General features: G+C 35.0%; 1 protein-coding gene across 1 annotated transcript in view; it reads right to left on the bottom strand.

The window, feature by feature from the left end:
* The window catches only part of LRCH2 (leucine rich repeats and calponin homology domain containing 2), a 128,578-nt gene that overhangs the window by 41,759 nt on the left and 63,508 nt on the right, over window positions 1-23,311 (bottom strand). The window contains exons 6-12 of the mRNA XM_007992634.3: window positions 21,844-21,977; window positions 17,811-17,898; window positions 17,400-17,511; window positions 17,117-17,214; window positions 16,964-17,022; window positions 15,227-15,334; window positions 3,587-3,652 (exon numbers count right to left, since the gene is read on the bottom strand). Coding sequence (XP_007990825.3) covers window positions 3,587-3,652; window positions 15,227-15,334; window positions 16,964-17,022; window positions 17,117-17,214; window positions 17,400-17,511; window positions 17,811-17,898; window positions 21,844-21,977 — 665 coding nt within the window. The remainder of the gene's footprint in view (window positions 1-3,586; window positions 3,653-15,226; window positions 15,335-16,963; window positions 17,023-17,116; window positions 17,215-17,399; window positions 17,512-17,810; window positions 17,899-21,843; window positions 21,978-23,311) is intronic.

The raw sequence follows: 23,311 nt of genomic DNA, 5'->3' as shown, positions 1-23,311 counted from the left end.
CAATAATATACCTCTCTATAGGAAGAAAGGTAAGTAGAAAGAAATAATCAGAGAGCTAACATTTACTAAGCATGTAGGTGCCAGGCACTAGGGCTGATTTTAAAACTTACCCAAAGCCTCACAGCTAGTAAGTGCTAAAGGTGGGACTCTGACCCGAATCTGCCTGACTTCAAGACCTAAGCTCTTTCAACTGTACCCTGATACTTTGCCAACCAATTTCTCAATAGTTTATCACAACTTTCTTGTATGTTTGCAATGTCCCAGGGCTCATGCTGATTGCTAGAAGTGGCTGAAAATCTTTGGAAAGTAGACCACTGAGATCACTTCCAGTACAAAGCTGTCCAGGCATTTCAGGGAGACTGATCATTCATACCCAAAACCTAAGTACCCAGAATTTTTCCAGTTTTCTCTTACAAATCTACATGCTACCTAATGTCACCAACAGGTAATCCATTCCTATTAATTGTGGATTTGTATATTCAAAAGCCGTATTTCAAAATATGAACACACCCAAAACCGCAATATATGAAAACATTGATCATGCCGGGGCATGGTGGCTCATGTCTGTAATCCCAGCACTTTGGGAGGACAAGGCGGGCACATCACTTGAGGCCAGGAGTTCGAGACCAGCCTGGTCAACATGGCGAAACCCTGTCTCTATTAAAAATACAAAACTTAGCTGGGCATGGTGGTGCATGCCTGTAATTCCCGCTATTTGGAGGCTGAGGCAGGAGAATCGCTTGAACCCGGGAGGCAGAGGTTACAGGGAGCCAAGATCACGCCACTCCTGGGCAACAGACAAGACTCCATCTCAAACAAACAAACAAAACCATCAATCATTAATCTCATGAGGGCGGGGACCATGTCTCTCTTGATCACTATTGTATCTCCCAGCACACAACACAGTTCCTGGCATTCATCATTTCAACCTACTCTCCCAACTTAGTCACTCAATGAATATTTATTGAGTACCTACTATATGTGCTATGCATTGTGCTAAATGGAATAGAAAATAAAGTCCGTGATCTCATAAAATGTTCATTGTAGTGTACCCACTGGGTAGTGGGATGCTGATGAAAAACAATAAACAAGTATAGAAGTATATATTCAGAATGCCAAATGGTGTTCAGTTTTATAAAGAAAAGTAAAGCAAGGTGTGGGAAACAGAGACAAAAGGGTTGGGGAGGCATGCTCTTATATATGTTGTTCAGGGAACGCTTTGCTGATGAAGTAACATTTAAACAGAAACCTGAATGTACAAGATTAAGAAATATGGCTGGGGGAAAATCATTCCAGGCAGAGGCAAAAACAAAAAGCCTTGAGGGATGAGGAGAATGCCTGATCTGCTGAGATTCAACAAGGAGGCCAGTATAGATAGAAAAGAACTAACCAGAGAGAGAAAGAAAAGACAGGTTTTGAAACCAAATGCAGGGCATTACTAGGCCTTAAAGCACTCTAGTTTCTATTCTGAATAACATGGGAAGTCAGCAGAGAATTCTGAAGATGAATGATATGATCTGACTTACATTTCAAAAATATCAATCTGATGCTTTTTGGGAAACAGACTAAAGGAAAGCTAGGGTAGAAAAGAGACCTGTTAAGAGGCTCCTGTAATAATTCAAGTAAGAGATGGCTAGGACAAGGATGGTAGGAGTTGAGGTGGTTAAACATATCAATCTGATGCTTCGTGGGAAACAGACTAAAGGAAAGCTAGGATAGAAAAGAGACCTGTTAAGAGGCTTCTGTAATAACTCAAGTGAGAGATGGCTAGGACTAGGATGGTAGGAGTGGAGGTGGTAAGACATGATCAGATTCTAAATATATTCTAAAGTACAGCAACAAGATTTGCTAATGGATTAGATATCAGGTGTGAGAGAAACGGATAAGTGAAGGATGATTCTCAGGTTTTGAGATGACCAACTAGAAAGATGGAGTTGACATTTTCTGAAATTGAGAAAAATGTAGGAGGAACAAGTTTAGGGGTGCAACAGGAACATTAATATTATGGTTTTAGAAAATAATGTTTGACATGCCTAATATGCATCTAAGTGGCAGTGTTGGGTATTTAACAGGTTATATAACCCTGCAGTGTGTGTGTGTGTACATATACATGTACACATATGCAAATGCAAATACTCATATGGTAAAAAGGTCTAAAAGGCAAAGTAGCAAAATAATGTGACTTGTCATCTCTGGGGAGTGAGATAATGAGTGATATTCATTTGTTTACTTTTTCTTTATGTTTGCTAAATTTTCCAATTTTTCAACAAGAAAGCTACATTACTCTCATAATCAGGAAAACATTAAAGAATCTTTGGTTTTGTCTTTCAAGAAAGAACTGGATAATTGTTTTGAAAATGAGAAAAGAAAAAGTAATAGTTTTATAAAAGAAAAGCCAAGATTGGATATCACAGTTTTACGGTTTGGGCAATTGAGGCCTTCTCAAGAGAATGTTAGGAACCTGTGGAGGAAGCTTAAGGCAGGAAATAAAGGAATGGGAAACTTAAAAGAAAGCAAACATGTAAGATAGCAGAATCAGTATTCAAAAAGAGAAAAAGTGGATTAAATCCAGTTAAATGAAATGTGAGATGGATGAATATTCCTAGGCTTGGATATGAAAAGTAATCTCACACTTGAACTGATTTCTGAAAGACTAAGTGAAGAAGGTAGACGGAAGGGAAATCCTAATAAAGAGACCAGGATGTAGAAGGTAGAACACAAACAAAAGATAAAAAATTAAAAATAAATAAATAAAATAAAAGAAGGTAGAACACAGATAAAATCATCCTGGAATGAAGAAAGAAGTTCTGCTCCTAAATGCAAATGGTGCCAGTGGGGGAATGTATAAGATGAAGCTCTCAGGGTAAGCAGAAACCCACTTCAATCTTATGGGTTAAGTTAAATATTTTAAGGTTTATTCTAAAAGTTGTAAAGAGTCATTAGAAGATAATACATGGGAGTCACAAGTAAGATTTATGTTTCAGAATTATCACTCTTCCACTGTGCAGAAAACAGACTTAAAGCTAGGCAAATCTGAAGAAGGAGCTATGTCTGGGGACTGTTGCAATAAGCCAAGCAGAAAAAGACTGGGCCTGAACATTCTCAGAGGATTGACTCAGGAGTTGAGTCTAATCTAAATTCAAACCATCAAAAAGAATAAATACAAACTTTCAAGGTCTGCTAGTTCTCAGGAATTCATATATGTGGATTTATATCATGTATTCACATAGAAGAATTTAGTAACACCCAATTGAAAAGCAATGAAAATATAAACAATATTATAGAGAATAAACACAATCAATGCTAAAGAAACACATTATTCCTGGCAGGAATGGCAATATAATAAATGTTTGCTGAATGAATAGATAAATGATTCTATCATCAAGACAAAAATGCATCTATGAGCAAAGAAGATCAGCATTTTTTATTTTGCTTATATCAAAAGTAAATTTAACTCCTATTTAAATTATCTAGTTATATTAAATCTGTATCACTTATTTAACTAAAGTCTATATACAAAAACATCACTGTCAAAGGATCAGTACTCATTATAAAATATTAAGTAAAAGCTAAGATATTTTTATACCTCTTTTCACATTCCACAGTTTGTTTTGGCTTGTTTCTCATCACAGAAGTTGAATGATTAAGAATCCTAGAAGTAAATCAACACATTAATTCCCAAATATATTAAGGAGAATATTATATCACAAGATATATAAAAAAATCTCTAAAATAAACTGCCTCTGGTCCTTGAAGATCTTTGCTAGAAAATATTTAAATATTATTTAAATCAGATGCCCATAAGTGTACTATTTACAACAAAATGAAGCTTGGCAACTTCTCCAGGCGTCTTCTTTTATAAACCCTTTCTCAAAGTTTGGATTATCTTCTAGCCATGCTATTTTTGCCCTTTGCATATCTAACTTTTGGCTGAGACAGAAGATAAAGAGATACAGAGGTACCCTCATGACTGATTTATTTTTTCCAGTACAGCAAATGATATGAGATGTGTTGATGTAATACGCAATTATTTTGCCAAATGAAAAATTCTAATTCTAAATGCAAAATCAGTACTCAAGTTCAATTCTTTAAAAAAAACCCACAAGTTTCTTAAACTTTTAATAACTATATAAAACCATTAAAACAAAAGAAAACGATGAACCATTATAAGAGAGAACTATTTCTACATAAAGTTACATAATTCTAAGTATTAATCTCAAAGTCAAAAGTAATGAATTACTAACTATCCTTAACATAAGTAACCATACTTGAGTTCTTAATGTTACTATATATATAAATATAATTTTCACTTTTAAAATTTAATATCATAGAAGTAAAATCTCTGCCTTTTATTCAAAATAAAATCTATAGATGTCAACTGCCAAAAGAACAGAGAAACGGATTTTAAATAAAAGCTATATATTGACCAATAAAATACATAATGAATTAAATATAAGTTGGTAATTACAGAAATATGGTTAGCATAAAGAAACCAAAGTCCATTATGCTGGATTCCTCACCAGCTTGGATCTAGTAGGACCTCTCTAGGAAAAAGTGATAGAGATGCAAAGGACAAGTATCATACACCAATCAGTGTAGCTTGGGCCAAACAATTTCAGAATTAAGGACATTCATTCTTCTTTGTACAGGCATGCATTAAAATTACCTTAAATTCTTAAATGCAGAAAAATTAAGGTAATGAAATATCTAAAACTATTAGGAAAAATATATTTTAAAAGAGTATTTTTTTTTTTTTTAAAGAAGAGATAGCAGTAAGTACTATCCTGGGGGAAATTGCAGAATTATTGCAGGGGCAGGGGAGTCAAACTACAATGGCCTTCACTATGGTAAATTCAGATTCCTTCTCACCACACATTCATTAGCGTTGTGATTACGGTTGTGTATGAGTTATACTGAAACAGAAAAAAAAGTTGAGATCCACTTACCTATAAAATATATTTTATGTACTTGAAAATTCACCTACGTAAAATTTTGCTATGTACATTATTTTGTGTTTTACTCTGATACCCAAAGTCAAAACAAACATCTATTCTAATTAAACATCTAGACTATTAACATACTTCCCTAATCCAGTTACCAGTACTTATTTTAAGTAAAAGACCATACAATTCAGCTATGTCAACCTGGCCCCATAATACTTGAAGGCTTCCACAAACTCTAGATACCTTGATGCATGTCCTGTTACTCTGGTCCTCTGGAAGAGTTTATCACTGAATGATGCTCTACAACTTAAAGGCCTCTGTGTGTATTCACATTTCACATAAATCAACCAAACCAAAAGATGGGGGAAGATGTTTATGGAGACACAGGGTAGTCATTTGTAAAGGAAGCAGAAACAAAAGAATACATAGATTTCAAGGACTCAGAGATCTACCTAATTAGTTATAACAAGCTAGAGGTTAACATGATGCTCCTCAAATTGAAATGTTCATATGATCAGGAAAAAAATCATAATAAAAGAGGTAATGTCCATAATTTCTATAATTCTAAAACAAAATTATAAACTTCCCAAACCTAGTTTTGCTTTCCATGATCCTTAATTACATTTTAATTATAACTTTTCATAATTGCTTTTTGTTATTTAGCTATATCACATAGTAATTAGAGGCTCATCTTTCCACAATAAAGAAAAACTCTCAAGACACACCTAAAAGCAAATAAAATAATTACTAAAAGGAAAGACACAACAGAAAATACTACAGTGTAAGTTAGCAGGAACAAACATGCAATGGGAACCAGTTAAATGAAGCTATGTATTGCAAAATCACACATATATTTTAATCCTTTCTTTAGAATGATAACTAAACAAAATTTAAGAAGCCAGCTAAACATCGACTTATTAAGCCCCTTAAGAAAATCAGTATAAGAAAAAGAGCAGTAGCCACCTCTCTAACACTAATATAAATGAGTAAGACTCATGGAAATTTGTAAAACTGGCTCAATAATTTATAATACATACCAACTTCTTTGTTTTTCAACAGAATTTCCTTTTTTATTATCGAGTTAATATTAAGAATATTCTAATATTATCATTTTATTCTCAGTTCCTTCCTTGATTTTTCTTGTTCTAAAAAACATGCTCCCTTTTTTCAATTTTATCTTATTTTAGTAAGAACATTTAACAAGAGATCTACTCTCTTAACAAATTTTTAAGTATACAATAGAGTATTGTAAATTATAGGCACAATGTTGTACAGCAGATCCCTAGAACTTATTCATCATACAACATTATTTTTAAGATAATGATTTTTTTCAAGACTTTTTTATTTCCCAAAATAATAGTGAACGTAAAATTAGAACTTGCTGAATGGCTATTTAAATATAGTTAAACTTCAATACACTCAGACGCAAGTAGAAATAATAATCCAATATTTTGACAGGGGATGATAAAGACTATTTTTCAATTAAAAAAATCAACAATAAACTATAAACATAAAGTAGCTTAATCAACACATCTTAATCAGAAAAAGTGGGGGCAGTCTTCTAAATAACTAGGCTTCAGACTTTAAAACCTTATGAGTTATCAGTTTGATGGTTTATTTGCTGATCTCTTTTCTCACCCTTTTTGAGTATTAATTCTGTACAATATCCTCTTGCTGCTCCCCTAGGATAGTTTCATGTACCAAGTACTGGCATAAGGTTTCTTAAAGAATCAAAGACATTTTTAAAAATAATATGAACTGCCAGGCGTGGTGGCTCACGCCTGTAATCCCAGAACTTTGGGAGGTTGAGGTGGGCGGATCACGAGATCAGCAGTTCGAGACCGGCCTGGCCAACATAGTGAAACCCTGTGTCTTCTAAAAATACAAAAATTAGCCGGGCATGGTGGCACACGCCTGTAGTCCCAGCTACTCGGGAGGCTGAGGCAGGAGAATTGCTTGAACCCGGGAGGTGGAGGTTGTGGTGAGCTGAGATTACACCACTGCACTCCAACCTGGGCAACAGAGTGAGACTCTGTCTCAAAAAAAAATTTTTTTTTAATTAAAAAATAAAAAATATATATCAACTAAGCAAGTGGCAAAACTGCCATAAGGAAATCATCACTGAACTCAATGTGAGCTGTTTTTTAATTACCTCTAGTTTGGGAGAAGATACATGGCTTCATTTAGCTGAGAGCTAACACTGCATTTGTCTTCTACTAGTAGCAAGTTAAAGAACAGCTAAGTAATATGCAGTCAAAGTAGCAGTCCTGGATGATATTTCCCTGTAGGTGAGGGAAATCTTAATCCAGTTAAATTATTTTTAATCAAGACTAAAAACAAACAAAATGTACAATAATTATTTTAAAACCTAAAAAGAGATGTTACAACTCCTGGCCTACAATTTTAAATAGCATTTCAGACCCTTCTCTAATATATTTGGAATATAAGACGCAATAATACAGCATGAAAAGGAAAATCCACAACCAGAGAAGGTATAAATTATACCAAATCCACTGTAGGATATATCTTCATATAGGATTATACTTAGATTTTTGGTCTCATTCAAATTCAAGTATTGTGACAGTAAACAAAAAATTTTAATTCCCCAAATCAAAAAGATCTAAGTAACGGCAACATATTGTAGAAGGAAGAAAGATTATTTAATAGAAAAAATACTAGATTTAGCATTAAAAAATTCTGAGATCCAGTTTAAGTTCAGGCATTAACAGAATTGGCTAGGGATCTAAAATTCTCTATACATTATAAATTTTAAAAGTAAAATGTGCTCTTTGGCCGAGCCTGGTGGCTCACACCTGTAATCCAAGCACTTTGGAAGGCCAAGGCGGGTGCAACCCTTAAGGCCAGGAGTTTGAGACCAGCCTAGCCAACATGGTGAAACCCCGTCTCTACTAAAATACAAAAAAATAGCTGGGTGCGGTGGCACACACCAGTAATCCCAGCTACTTGGGAGGCCAAGGCATGAGAACGACTTGAACACAGGAGGCAGAGGCTGCAGTGAGCCAAGATTGTGCCACTGCACTCCAGCATGGGCAACAGAGCAAAGCTCTGTATCGAAAAAAATAGTGCTCTTTATTTTATGATCATATTATAAATATTTTAATGTCTGCAAAAATTAGACATACTTACAACAATGTCACTGTATATTTATATTTAATCTAAAAAGCTCTTATATTAGTATGTACTAACATCTAAAAAGGATGATGAAGAAGAGAGTCAGAAAAAGACAGAAATTACTTTTACATACATCTTGAAGAATAGGAGGAGTTTTCTTTAGGGAGAACACATAATTTTTTAACTAATGGCTCCTACTAGTTTTAAATGTATTGATTTAATTTTCAAGCAGTCAATCAAAAATATTATATGTGCCACATTTTCTTAATCCAGTCTGTCACTGATGGACATTTGGGTTGATTCCAAGTCTTTGCTATTTTGAATAGTGCTGCAATAAACATACATGTGCATGTGTCCTTATAGCGGCATGACTTATAATCCTTTGGGTATATACCCAGTAATGGGATGGCTGGGTCAAATGGTATTTCTAGTTCTAGATCCTTGAGGAATCACCACACTGTTTTCCACAATGGATGTACTAGTTTACAGTCCCACCAACAGTGTAAAAGTGTTCCTATTTCTCCACATCCTCTCCAGCACCTGTTGTTTCCTGAGTTTTTAGTGACTGCCATTCTAACTGGTGTGAGATGGTATCTCATTGTGGTTTTGATTTGCATTGCTCTGATGGCGAGTGATGATGAGCATTTTTTCATGTGTCTGTTGGCTGTATGAATGTCTTCTTTTGAGAAGGGTCTGTTCATATCCTTTGCCCACTTTTTGACGGGGTTGTTTTTTTCTTGTAAATTTCTTTGAGTTCTTTGTAGGTTCTGGATATTAGCCCTTTGTCAGATGAGTAGATTGCAAAAATTTTCTCCCATTCTGTAGGTTGCCTGTTCACTCTGATGGTAGTTTCTTTGGCTGTACAGAAGCTCTTCAGTTTAATTAGATCCTGTTTGTCAATTTTGGCTTTTGTTGCCATTGCTTTTGGTGTTTTAGACATGAAGTCCTTGCCCATGCCTATGTCTTGAATGGTATTACCTAGGTTTTCTTCTAGGGTTTTTATGGTTTTAGGTCTAACATTTAAGTCTCCAATCCATCTTGAATTAATTTTCATATAAGGAGTAAGGAAAGGACCCAGTTTCAGCTTTCTACTTATGGCTAGCCAATTTTCCCAGTACCATTTATTAAATAGGGAATCCTTTACCATTCCTGGTTTCTGTCAGGTTTGTCAAAGATCAGATGGCTGTAGATGTGTGGTATTATTTCTGAGGACTCGGTTCTGTTCCATTGGTCTATATCTCTGTTATGGTACCAGTACCATGCTGTTTTGGTTACTGTAGTCTTGTAGTATAGTTTGAAGTAGCGTGAGGCCTCCAGCTTTCTTCTTCTGGCTTAGGATTGTCTTGGCAATGTGGGCTCTTTTTTGGTTCCATATGAACTTTAAAGCAGTTTTTTCCAATTCTGTGAAGAAACTCATTGGTAGCTTGATGGGATGGCATTGAATCTATAAATTACCTTGGGCAGTATGGCCATTTTCACAATATTGATTCTTCCTATCCATGAGCATGGTTATGTTCTTCCATTTGTTTGTGTCCTCTTTTATTTCACTGAGCAGTTGTTTGTAGTTCTCCTTGAAGAGGTCCTTTACATCCCTTGTAAGTTGGATTCCTAGGTATTTTATTCTCTTTGAAGCAATTGTGAATGGGAGTTCATTCATGATTTGGCTCTCTGTTTGTCTGTTACTGGTGTAAAAGAATGCTTGTGATTTTTGCACATTAATTTTGTATCCTGAGACTTTGTTGATGTTGTTTATCAGCTTAAGGAGATTTTGGGCTGAGATGATGGGGTTTTCTAAATATACAATCATGTCATCTGCAAACAGGGACAATTTGACTTCTTTTCATAACTGAATACCCTTTATTTCTTTCTCTTGCCTGATTGCCCTAGCCAGAACTTCCAACACTATGTTGAATAGGAGTGGTGAGAGAGGGCATCCCTGTCTCGTGCCAGTTTTCAAAGGGAATGCTTCCAGGTTTTGCCCATTCAGTATGATATTGGCTGGGGGTTTGGCATAAATAGCTCTTATTATTTTGAGATACCTTCCATCAATACCTAGTTTATTGAGAGTTTTTAGCATGAAGGGCTGTTGAATTTTGTCAAAGGCCTTTTTGGCATCTATTGAGATAATCATGTGGTTTTTGTCTTTGGTTCTGTTTGTATGCCGGATTACGTTTATTGATTTGCGTATGTTGAACCAGCCTTGCACTCCGGGGATGAAGCCCACTTAATCATGGTGGATAAGCTTTTTGATGTGCTGCTGGATTTGGTTTGCCAGTATTTTATTGAGAATTTTTACATCGATGTTCATCTGGGATATTGGTCTAAAATTCTCTTTTTTTGTTGTCTCTGCCAGGCTTTGGTATCAGGATGATGTTGGCCTCATAAAATGAGTTAGGGAGGATTCCCTCTTTTTCTATTGATTGGAATAGTTTCAGAAGGAATGGTACCAGCTCCTCCTTGTACCTCTGGTAGAATTCGGCTGTGAATCCATCTGGTCCTGGACTTTTTTTGGTTAGTAGGCTATTAATTATTGCCTCAATTTCAGAGCCTGCTATTATTCTATTCAGGGACTCAACTTCTTCCTGGTTTAGTCTTGGGAGAGTGTAAGTGTCCAGGAAATTATCCATTTCTTCTAGGTTTTCTTGTTTATTTGCGTAGAGGTGTTTATAGTATTCTCTGATGGTAGTTTGTATTTCTGTGGGGTCGGTGGTGATATCCCCTTTATCATTTTTTATTGTGTCTATTTGATTCTTCTCTCTTTTCTTCATTATTAGTCTTGCTAGTGGTCTATCAATTTTGTTGATCTTTTCAAAAAACCAGCTCCTGGATTCATGGATTTTTTTGAGGGTTTTTTGTGTCTCTATCTCCTTCAGTTCTGCTCTGATCTTAGTTATTTCTTGCCTTCTGCTAGCTTTCGAATGTGTTTGCTCTTGCTTCTCTAGTTCTTTTAATTGTGATGTAAGGGTGTCAATTTTAGATCTTTCCTCCTTTCTCTTGTGGGCATTTAGTGCTCTAAATTTCCCTCTACACACTGCTTTAAATGTGTCCCAGAGATTCTGGTATGTTGTATCTTTGTTCTCATTGGTTTTAAAGAACATCTTTATTTCTGCCTTCATTTCATTATGTACCCAGTATTCAGGAGCAGGTTGTTCAGTTTCCATGTAGTTGAGTGGTTTTGATTGAGTTTCTTAGTCCTGAGTTCTAATTTGATTGCACTGCAGTCTCAGAGACAGTTTGTTATAATTTCTGTTCTTTTACATTTGCTGAGGAGTGCTTTACTTCCAACTATGTGGTCAACTTTGGAATAAGTGTGATGTGGTGCTGAGAAGAATGTATATTCTGTTTATTTCGGGTGGAGAGTTCTATAGATGTCTATTAGGTCATAGACAACAACTCTGCTTGGTGCAGAGTTGAGTTCAATTCCTGGATATCCTTGTTAACTTTCTCTCTCGTTGATCCATCTAATGTTGACAGTGGGGTGTTGAAGTCTCCCATTATTATTGTATGGGAGTTTAAGTCTCTTTGTAAGTCTCTAAGGACTTGCTTTATGAATCTGGGTGCTCTTGTATTGGGTGCATATACATTTAGGATAGTTAGCTCTTCCTGATGAATTGATCCCCTTCCCATTATGTAATGGCCTTCTTTGTCTCTTTTGACCTTTGATGGTTTGAAGTCTGTTTTACCAGAGACTAGGATTGCAACCCCTGCTTTTTTTTGTTCTCCATTTGCTTGGTAGATCTTCCTCCATCCCTTTATTTTGAGCCTATGTGTGTCTCTGTATGTGAGATGGGTCTCCTGAATATAGCAAACTGATGGGTCTTGACTCTTTATCCAATTTGCCAGTCTGTGCCTTTGAACTGGACCATTTAGTCCATTTACATTTAAGGTTAATATTGCTTTGTGTGAACTTGATCCTGTCATTATGATATTAGCTGGTTATTTTGCTCGTTAGTTGATGCCGTTTCTTCCCAGCATCAATGGACTTTACATTTTGGCATGTTTTTGCAATGGCTGGTACCGGTTGTTCCTTTCCATGTTTAGTGCTTCCTTCAGGATCTCTTGTAGGGCAGGCCTGGTGGTGACAAAATCTCTAAGCATTTGCTTGTCTGTAAAGGATTTTATTTCTCCTTCACTTATGAAACTTAGTTTGGCTAGATATGAATTCTGGGTTTAAAATTCTTTTCTTTAAGAATGTTGAATATTGGCCCCCACTCTCTTCTGGCTTGGAGAGTTTCTGCCGAGAGATCTGCTGTTAGTCTGATGGGCTTCCCTTTGTGGGTAACCCGACCTTTCTCTCTGGCTGCCCTTAACATTTTTTCCTTCATTTCAACTTTGTTGAATCTGACAATTATGTGTCTTGGAGTTGCTCTTCTCGAGGAATATCTTTGTGGTGTTCTCTGTATTTCCTGAATTTGAATGTTGGCCTGCCCTACTAGGTTGGGGAAGTTCTCCTGGATGATATTCTGCAGAGTGTTTTCCAACTTGGTTCAATTTTCCCTGTCACTTTCAGGCACTCCATTCAGACGTAGATTTGGTCTTTTCATATAATCCCACATTTCTTGGAGGCTTTGTTCATTTCTTTTTACTCTTTTTTCTCTACACTTCTTTTCTCACTTCATTCATTTGATCTTCAATCACTGATACTCTTTCTTCCAGTTGATCGAGTAGGTTACTGAAGCTTGTGTATTTGTCACGTAGTTCTCGTGTCATGGTTTTCATCTCTATCAGTTCTTTTAAGGTCTTCTCTGCATTGATTATTCTAGTTATCCATTCATCCACTCTTTTTTCAAGGTTTTTAGTTTCTTTGCGCTGATTACGTAGTTCCTCCTTTAGCTCTGAGAAGTTTGATCGACTCAAGCCTTCTTCTCTCAACTCATCAAAGTCATTCTCAGTCCAGCTTTGTTCCATTGCTGGCGATGAGCTGCGTTCCTTTGGAGGGGGAGATGTGCTCTTATTTTTTCAATTTCCAGCTTTTCTGCCCTGCTTTTTCCCCATCTTTGTGGTTTTATCTGCCTCTGGTCTTTGATGATGGTGACGTACTGATGGGGTTTTGGTGTGGGTGTCCTTTCTGTTTGTTAGTTTTCCTTCTAACAATCAGGACCCTCAGCTGCAGGTCTGTTGGAGTTTGCTTGAGGTCCACTCCAGACCCTGTTTGCCTGGGTATCAGCAGCAGAGGCTGCAGAAGATAGAATATTGCTGAACAGTGAGTGTTGTTGTCTGATTCTTGCTCTGGAAGGTTCGTCTCAGGGGTGTACCCAGCCGTGTGAGGTGTGAGGTGTCGGTCTGCCCCTACTGGGGGATGTCTCCCAGTTAGGCTACTCAGGAGTCAGTGACCCACTTGAGCAGGTAGTCTGTCCATTCTCAGATCTTGACCTCCGTGCTGGGAGAACCACTGCTCTCTTCAAAGCTATCAGATAGGGACTTTTACATCTGCAGAGGTTTCTCCTGCTTTTTGTTTAACTATGCCCTGTCCCCAGATGTGGAGTCTGCAGAGGCAGGCAAACCTCCTTGAGCTGTGGTGCCCAATTCGAGCTTCCCAGTGGCTTTGTTTAGCTACTTAAGCCTTAGCAATGGCGGGTGCTCCTCCCCCAGCCTCGCTGCCTCCTTGCAGTTAGATCTCAGACTGCTGTGCTAGCAATGAGGGAGGCTCCCTGGGTGTGGGACCCTCCGGGCCAGGTGTGGGATATAATCTCCTGGTGTGCCGTTTGCTAAGACCGTTGGTAAAGTGCAGTATTAGGGTGGGAGTTACCCGATTTTCCAGGTGTTGTGTGTCTCAATTTCCCTTGGCTAGGAAAAGGAATTCCCTTCCCCCTTGCACTTCCCAGGTGAGGTGATGCCTCGCCCTGCTTCAGCTCTCACTGGTAGGGCTGCACCCGCAGACCAGCATCGACTGTCCGACACACCCTAGTGAGATGAACCCGGTACCTCAGTTGAAAATGCAGAAATCACCCGTCTTCTGTGTCGCTCACGCTGGGAGCTGGAGGCTGAAGCTGTTCCTATTTGGCCATCTTGGGCGCCCCCCAGGTTGGTGATTTTCTAGTATGATTTTGTATATCTATAAATGTAGCAGCTGTGCAAAAAAGATACTTAGGCTATTTAGCTTATTAGCTATTATACAGATTGCCCCTAAAAAGTTGCCCCTAGAAACCATATATTTGTCATTTGATAAGTTTTAGTTGTATTTTTCAATGTACATTTAAACAAATGCCAGTATATTTAAATTTGAAACTTCCCAAAACATGGTCATATTAACCATAAACATTTATTATTTTGAATAAATGAAATAAAATGCTTTTTACTTATCCATGTTAAATGCACCAAAATTATTCTCTTTTCTCAAAACAAACAAAAAAAAACCACTCAGATCTTTCTCATTTCAAAACTATAAATGTAGTCCTCTCAGTACATGAAGATGGCAATAACAGCTGACCCTGAGCAGCATATGTAACTTTTTCTGCATTAGAAGTGGACTTGTCTTGATTTTATTCTCATTCACACAGTGTCTTCTCATTGCCAACAACATGTATTTGAAGAAAGTCTAACCAAAAGATGGGGAAAATGGTCTTTGACCAAGAAACAGACCAAAGTGAGCCAGTGACCCTCAAATCATCATACTGATTTAATCCACTCTTGTAAAATTCAACTCCATTCTAAGGAGTTTAGACATATCCTAAGTTATTTGGAATCTGAGTTTTTAAAAGCACATTATATACGTGACATGTACCTAGAAAAAAAATGCTTACAATGTAAATAATGCTACTGTGAGCTAAAATTAATATCAACAAATAAATGAGTTTTTATGATTCAGCACACACACAGGAATAAAAAAGAAATACCTAAGCAATATTAAACATAGTGACCATATATATGAGTACATTCTGTTAGTTGTAAATGTAATTTTATATTCCTGTCCTAAGTATTTCCTATTGCCTTTTAGTACAGGTTGAGTATCCCTTATTTGAAATGCTTGGGATCGGATTTCAGATTTTTGAATGAAGGATGCTCAATCTGTAGTTAGTCCCTTGAGATAGATTTTAAGAGGGCACTATTGTTTACTCAAAACTTCATATACTTCATTTGATAATCTTTAAATAATCAGATTTAATTATTATAAAATTTGCCATTTCAAATCTCATTACTGAAAGGAATACCTGTTCTTCTGTTCTTGCTGCAATAACTGAGCAGCTATTTTCCTCAAATCAGTTACTTCCTTCAAATCATCATCCTCTTCCTCTGCCAGTAACTGTTCTTTCTCAAGTCTGAAAGGTGACGCAATCATGGTTATCCAAAAAGTAAGGCAGATACATTTTATGCCAGCTTCCAGAAATAGAAACCATTTTTGTTTTTAACACCATGTGAAAGTTAAAATCCTAGGTCCTCTTTTTAAAATACTAAAATAAGAAATAAGGAAAACATCTATGTTCTCTACTCATTATGAAATGTAGCATACTGGCTGTATTACTATAATTAATGACTAACAAATAATAGCAAAGTATATAACCATTTTTAAAATTTCTGAAACGTGTAATGGTCATAGTAATCTAAAAATGTATATTTTCCAGCCTTGAGTATAAAAAGGACTGCAAAGTTCTATATGGCCTGTCTTAATACATAAATTTAAAATGTTGTAAAATTTTGTCATTTAATTGAACCATCCTGTTTTTATCAGTTTATTGATTTTGATTTTTAAAATCTGTATATAAAATGTCTAAATAAAGAAAATCCAAAATAGATCCAAATAAGATTGGCAAATTTGCCTGAAGATACTAATACATCATTTTTATAAAAGAGAACAAAAAAATTTAAAATAGTTATTCAAACTCTAGTCATTTTATCTTAAGGGATTTCACTTTAAAAACAGTATCAAACCATGAATCTTTGTGACTTTACATCATACACGCTACAGGTGACTCTCAAGTTTAAGCAACTGGCCTCATTAGACGAGGTGACAAAGTAAAAGAATGAAATCTAAAGAGTTCAAGACAAAGCAATGTACCTCCTTACAGGACATCAGAGATGATTAACTAATAACTGCTTTAAAATCTGACAAAGTCATTTGGAGGAAGCATAATGTAGAGAAAAGAGAAAAGTTTAAAAATCAAAGAGAGCTACGTTCATACTCTAGGTACTAGTGGACACTAGCTAAGTGATTTTAGGCATAAAACTTAAAGAGTCTTTGAACTTCACCTTCCTCACCTGAAAAAATGAGGTCAATATCTACCCTGCAGCATTTTAATGAAGATAAAATGAGAAAGAAGGGAAAGCACATAGCACTAATCCTGGTACATAGTAGGTATTCACCAAATGTTCCTTCTTTCCTTTCTGCAGCTATAAAGCAACCTGAAGGAGTAACTGAAAAAATGTGGTAGGTCATATTCCATCATTTCATAAGATGAATGGTTCAGAAAAGATCCAAAGCACAATTATTTTAATAAAATCTGGACATAAGTACCCTTAAAAGTCATAACCAGCCTGACCAAATGGAAAGTATAGTAGAACAAAAGACAGTACATCTGAGTTCCAGACATTTAAAACTCCTAGTTTCAGTGTCTTAATTGGTAAAGTGATGTCAATCTATTTCAGAGGGTTGTTAAATAGCTCAAATGAAGCAATGTATATGACGGTACAGTCCTCCTCAATAATAATAATAGAAGTCATCATTACACTTCAGGAGGAAAAATAGTGCATATCCTACACTCAAACGCTTACTATAATTTTGTGTTTAATTGAGGAATACAGATAGATGTGAAGTATTTATAAATTAACTATCTAAACATAAGAGGTAAGTGAACAAAAAATATATTTTATTTAGGTACTCTTTCAAGTAGGAATATCTAATGAATGGCTCAAGTGCTTATAAGTAACATTTCATTTTCATACGTGCTTACCTTTTTTCATCTCCTAATTCTTCATTTTTCTGAGATTTTTCAGAACATTTTTCTTTTCCCTTGCATAAAAGAAAGTTACATTTTAAATTGTACAGTCCACTTTCATGAGATCAAGAGAACATGTTATTAATATTTGTTCAAAGTTTTATTTACCTTAAAGAAAGATACAAATGATCCAATATGTGCATCTCCCTGTTCAGAAACTGCTACATCTTCTGTGTTGGGGTCAACAAAATCATATACCTCCTGGTCTAGGTACAGATTAATATTTATTAGAAAATGTACATAGTAAACTGTATACTTGACACTGTTGTCCTTAGAAAAATGTGTATTTTCTCAATATAAGAGTTGGCTAAAGACAATACAATTTTTCAAATCCCATTTTTAATGTGGGCTATGTACATGAAACAAAAATAGCAGGTACCATACGAATTACCTTTCTGAGAATCAGTCTTACTTCCTATTATGTGACTGTCATTTCTTGATGTCTGCTCTCTATTTGATTCTGAGACTTGAGAATGAAGGCTGACTGTGTCGTCATCTGATGGCTAAAAGGAATAAGCAAAAAGTACAAATGAGGCATTTTAAACTTATGATATGGATTATGTTGCTTCAATTTTACATATGAATTACAGAATGCCTGCTTTACATCTCCAGTTTTCAAACCCAAAATTAACATAAGGTTTACTGCTCAGCTTTAAAAATCAGCATGCCTTTTTTCAGTTTTAGTCATAAAATATAATGATCATATTTTCAAGCAAAATAAACTCAAGTATGCACAAAAGTCTCTATTTCAATGTTCTAATAAAATTGTAAAACAGAATAGATCGCAATAGAAAATACTCACTTCTGTTGTGGATAATCGTTTCTCTCCATTATCACTTCCAATTCCAGAGTCAGGACCATGATTTTTATTTGGATAAAAGTCTTCCATACTATGGAAATAGAAATCCTAAGAGCAGTTAGGGTTTTCTTCTTAAATAGATAATGCACACTTGACCTAAAATTTCCCTAGATAATACAGAATATATACTTTTGATGTCTAAGATCCTTAATTAGGACATGAGGAGAAAAATATCAGAACTCTTCCTACAAAACATTTTATTCATGCCATTCATGCAATATTGTTCCCTTTGTGTACTCTACAATGTCAACTGTCAACAATAACCTATTATTTCTCTTCGGAGATTCAGAAAATCAGGCTGCCTTGTTAGAACATTATCTTGATAAAAGACCTGTTTTTTCCCATTGGTTTGTCAAATTTCATCACAGAGCTTCAAAACATTTTTTAACTTCAATTTATATGGTTTACTCTTCATTGGCTCTAAAAATATGTTTTATTTGTATAAATAATGCCCATCTAATACTTAAGAGAGGATGCAAAAATGAAGGCTACAAACTATTGAATATGCAATTCAATACTTTCAAATTCAATTTGTCCTTGCAAATTTCTGATTTACAAAATATGCCACCCAGGAAGCAAAGTATTTTTCACTTAATTTGCAATTTTACCACACAGTCTACAATGATCACTTATTATGTATGAGGAACTGTGCTAAATGTTTAAAAGGCAATACGTTACATATTTACTGTGAAAAACTGTAGCAAATTGATGGTGTTTTCTCATCTTATATATGAGAAAACTTAGACTGGAAGGGATTAAGCAATTTATCCAAGGATATGCAACTTGCAGCCAGCAGTCCAAATTTGATCCCTCAATTATCTAGCACCAAAGTCCCTGGTCATAATCACTATGCTATAATTCCTCTCTTAAAACCAGTTTCATGCTAAAACAAAACAAAAACAAAAAAAAACCCTGATTTTTATACTTTTCAGAAGTATATGAACACATTTAGGGAAGCACCTACCAAGTATCAGGTACTATGTTGAATGTTTAAGAGAAAATATATTTTTAAAATTTGCCTCCAAAGAGCTAGCCCAGAGGAAAAATGAATGTGTTCAAATGTTTTGAAGACTATGACAAAGGTAAATACAAAGTGCTATGAGAAAAAAAGGTCAACTAATTCTCTTCGGTAAAGTTAGGAAAAGTGTCACTCAAGAATGTGGCATTTGAGCTCAGTCTTGAGGATGAAGAGGCGATAACTGTTAGCATTCATTGAGTGTCTATACTATGTTATGTACTGTGCTAGATGCACCTCATATTTTAGACATAATTCTTATGGTCTTGAAGTTATAATTATTATTTATTTTCACAAAGAAAAATAATAAAACTTACAAAAGTTAATGTCCCAAGGGGAAAAATTACAACATTTACTGTTTATCATTTATTGAACTAATTGTTAGGCACACATTTAATTCTCACAACTGTAGAAGTGGGTATGGTTAACATTTAAATAAGGAAACAGGCTCAGAGAAGTCAAATAACTTACACAAGGCCACAGAGAAATTAAGTGGTTAAACCACGATTAGAGCCAAAATTCATCTGACTGCACTGCACAAAATACATTCGTGGATTTGTAGTAAATGACAATGATGATAATAAGCTATTTGTTGAGGAAATATTATGGGTAAGGCATTGTACTAAGTACTCTACATACATTTCTTCATTTAATCCTGACTGCACCTGTGTAATTATTTTCTTTTTTACATATGAGAAAACTGAGGACCACAGACATTAATACACAAGGACATACAGTTATTAAGAGTCATAAATGGGCTTCAAAGCCATATTATGTCTGACTCCAAAAGTTATTATATGTAACTACTGTAGTGCCTATCTATGTATAATAAAGAGTTTACAAAACAGACAAGGCATGGAAGGGCATTCTAGGTAGTAAGAACCATACAGCCAAGTGTCTAAGTATGAAAGTGGAAAGCACATACAAGAATTTTCTAAGTAGTTCAATACCAGCTGTGAGTGAGAAATTAACACAACTGACAACCCACTCTATAGACCTGCACTGTCCAATACAGTAAGTAGCCAGTAGCCATATACGGCCATTCCAAATTGAGACACACTATACACGTAAAATACATACTAGATTTCAAAGATTTAATATTAAATAAGCATGTAAAATATCTCACCAAGTTTTCACATTAATTACATGTTAAAATGATAATATTTTGGATATACTCAAATAACCTGTATTTCTTTTTACTTTTTTCAAAATGGATAACAAAAAAATTAAAAATTATATATGTGGCTCACATTATATTTTTTTTGGATGGTCCTGCTAGAGAATCTCTCCAAAATATATCTTAATTCTGTCATTTCTTTTCATCTCTATTGCAATCACTTTATTCTAGACCCCTCTGATCTCTTGGCAGTACTACAACAATCCAACTAGTCCCTGTGCTTCTATTTTTGCTTGCTTCCAATCTATTCTCCTATAAGCCAAAATAGTTTTTTTAAAACAAAAATGAGTCAAATCATGTTATTCCCCCACTTAAAACTGTCCAATGACTTCCCACTGTACTTTAAGTAAAATTCAAATTTCTTACCACATCCTACAAAGAATACACATGACTTGAGCTCTGAGTACCTCTCTAAAATCAACTTGTACCACGTTCCCCTTCAGCTACTCTGCTCCAACCACGCTGGTCTCCTTTCAGCTGTTTGAACACACAAAGTTCCTTCCTAACTTAAGGCCATGGCAATGTCATTCTTTCTGCCTAAGATGTTCTTACTTTGCTCTTCACAGAGCTGGCTTTTATTCATTCCCTGACCACATTCTTGGAATTTCAAATACATTCCTTCATAGCACTGAATACAATTTGAAATTTTATATGTGTGTGTATTTCCTTGCTTTGTTTATTCACTGACTCCTGCTCCACTACATTGTGAGCACCATGAGTGCCAAGACCAATATGTATGACATTCAACAAAACATACCTGAATCTACCAGTAGGCATTCAACTGATATTTGCAAAAATAAATGACTAAAACAGTAAATGCCATTACTAAAAGTAAATTCATGTTAAAATAAATATAAAGCAGATTAATAGAGATTAGAATGTCTTCATTGCAATTTTTGGAGCCTTGTTTGGTCTAATAATGTTCACAATATTAAACACAATAATCTTTAAGAACTAAATCTAATGTTAGATACTTAATTCTACTTGCAAAAAAAAAAATATTCAAGAAAAAGTCCCATTTGGGAATTCACGAACTTGTGCTGTTAACAATAGTACTTACTATATTGCCATTCAAAGCAATATAAAATTTATCATATATGCAATGACAAATCTTTAAATATTTTAGGCAAAAGCATGGTCTAGCTTTTGGTAGTCTCACCCCATTCTAGGTTATTTTCTAAACTATTACAAGGATTTATACTTTCATAAAATCTTTCAGACCAATTTACATCTTGAAAGGATGAATTAAAAACAGAATGTTCCATCTACCATCTCAAAATCTCATGAGGAGCAAAACACTGAAATCATAAACAACATCAAAGATGTTCATCAAATATGATATACCATTATATGTCATTATGATATATCATCTTTGATGCAGACATAAAGACTATGATGAAAGGGAAAAGGTATTCCTCAAATGTCTTGCTCTTCCACCAACCTTAGTTCAAAGTCAAATTCTACTTGTTGTTGCAAATGTACAATACAGTGATTACAAAAGTAAATTAATAGTTGTCACATGCTGAGAAATTAGTGTTTCTGTACTATAATGTCAAACATTTACATTTTTCCTACTAAAATGTTAATAATTGAGAAAATGTCAAAAATATTCTAGTATCCTAGAACTTCATTCTATGATGGTGATATGTAGCTTCAGTCAATTATTGATTTTAGTGCTGGACCAATGAGCCTAAATATATTCAGAAAACTCAAGATTAATAAGTATATTTTATAAAAAGGGAAGACAGCAATCATCAAATGAAACTGTAAGAATGTTACATTACCTGTCTGTGAGAGGCTGGGAGGGCATTCGTTTACTCAATGATGGAAGATCCAGGGAATCTGGTTTCTTATCCATTCTGCAACATGCTTGAATATTTAAGTACTTAAATATATGCACCTTACCCTTTAAACATATCTGTCAATAAAAAAGAAAGGAGATTTAATTATACAGTTCCAAATATAAATGACATCTATCATTTTAAACCATTGAATAGTCTCAAATTACACTGAGACATCACGATCGTGATTGATACTTTGCATATTTAAATAATTTGTACTTCTGACACCAGGTGGAAAAATCTGACAACACTGATACTAATTAAAATTCTATTGCCATCTCTGTTCTTATTGAAAAGACTTAATTGTTCTATATTTCACTGGAATTGTCTTGTTAAAAGCAGAATGTACAAACTATTAAACAATATAAGGTTTACAACTCATAAAAGTGGCCTTTATTCGAAAAAATGAAAAACATATATTCGTTGGAAAGGTAAGAAAAGAACAAATAATCTATGCAATTCTTTAAAGTAATCTTGTCAGAACCACTAAGATGTTTGGCATAAACACTGGAAAAGGCTAACATAAAAAATATAAATATAGGAAAAACGAATTTGTTGAAAGGTACGATATTAGGCTGGTGAGATTAAAATAATAAAAGAAAACACTGGTCAATTCAACTAGAATAATATACTGAGAAATTACTTTCGTTGGTCATAGAGAAAATGAAAAATGAGGAATAAAATATTATGTGAACAAAGATATTCTGTATAAAAACAATAGAAAATGAGAGGTAAGAAAACTGTAAGTCAGCTTTACCAAGGTTAATTACAGTCACTAAGTGACATCAAATAAATATTTCTCAAAATTCTAATAAAAATGTAACATTTTATGGGCTCACATAAGCTTACCTCACATGCAAAAAAATCAGCAAAGAAAACAGTAAGACAAAAACATTAAAAAGTAATTATCATTCCAGGTTAAAAGGAAGAATGTTTCCTAGATAATTCTAACAGATACTAGATCTGACGTGACAACTGAAAAATTTCATTTAAAAGGAAAATTAAAACTTTTGAGCTATTAGAATATAAATATATTAATTGCCAATTAAATGTGCTAAATATTAATTTTCTATTAATTATAAATTATTAATATTAAATATTATCAACTAAAATGTGCTAAAAATTAAAATGTGTGAGGTAGTATTATATGTCCAAACTAAACAAAAATTTATCTTTTTTTTTTTTTTTTTTGAGACGGAGTCTTGCTCTGTCACCCAGGCTGGGGTGCAGTTGGCCGGATCTCAGCTCACTGCAAGCTCCGCCTCCCGGGTTTAGGCCATTCTCCTGCCTCAGCCTCCCGAGTAGCTGGGACTACAGGTGCCCGCCACCTCGCCCGGCTAGTTTCTTGTATTTTTTAGTAGAGACGGGGTTTCACCGTGTTAGCCAGGATGGTCTCGATCTCCTGATCTTG

This window comes from Chlorocebus sabaeus, chromosome X, assembly GCF_047675955.1.
Source record: "Chlorocebus sabaeus isolate Y175 chromosome X, mChlSab1.0.hap1, whole genome shotgun sequence".
Taxonomy (NCBI): Eukaryota; Metazoa; Chordata; class Mammalia; order Primates; family Cercopithecidae; genus Chlorocebus; species Chlorocebus sabaeus.
Note: the sequence above shows the minus strand (reverse complement) of the source record. Positions and strands in the feature narration are given on the sequence as shown.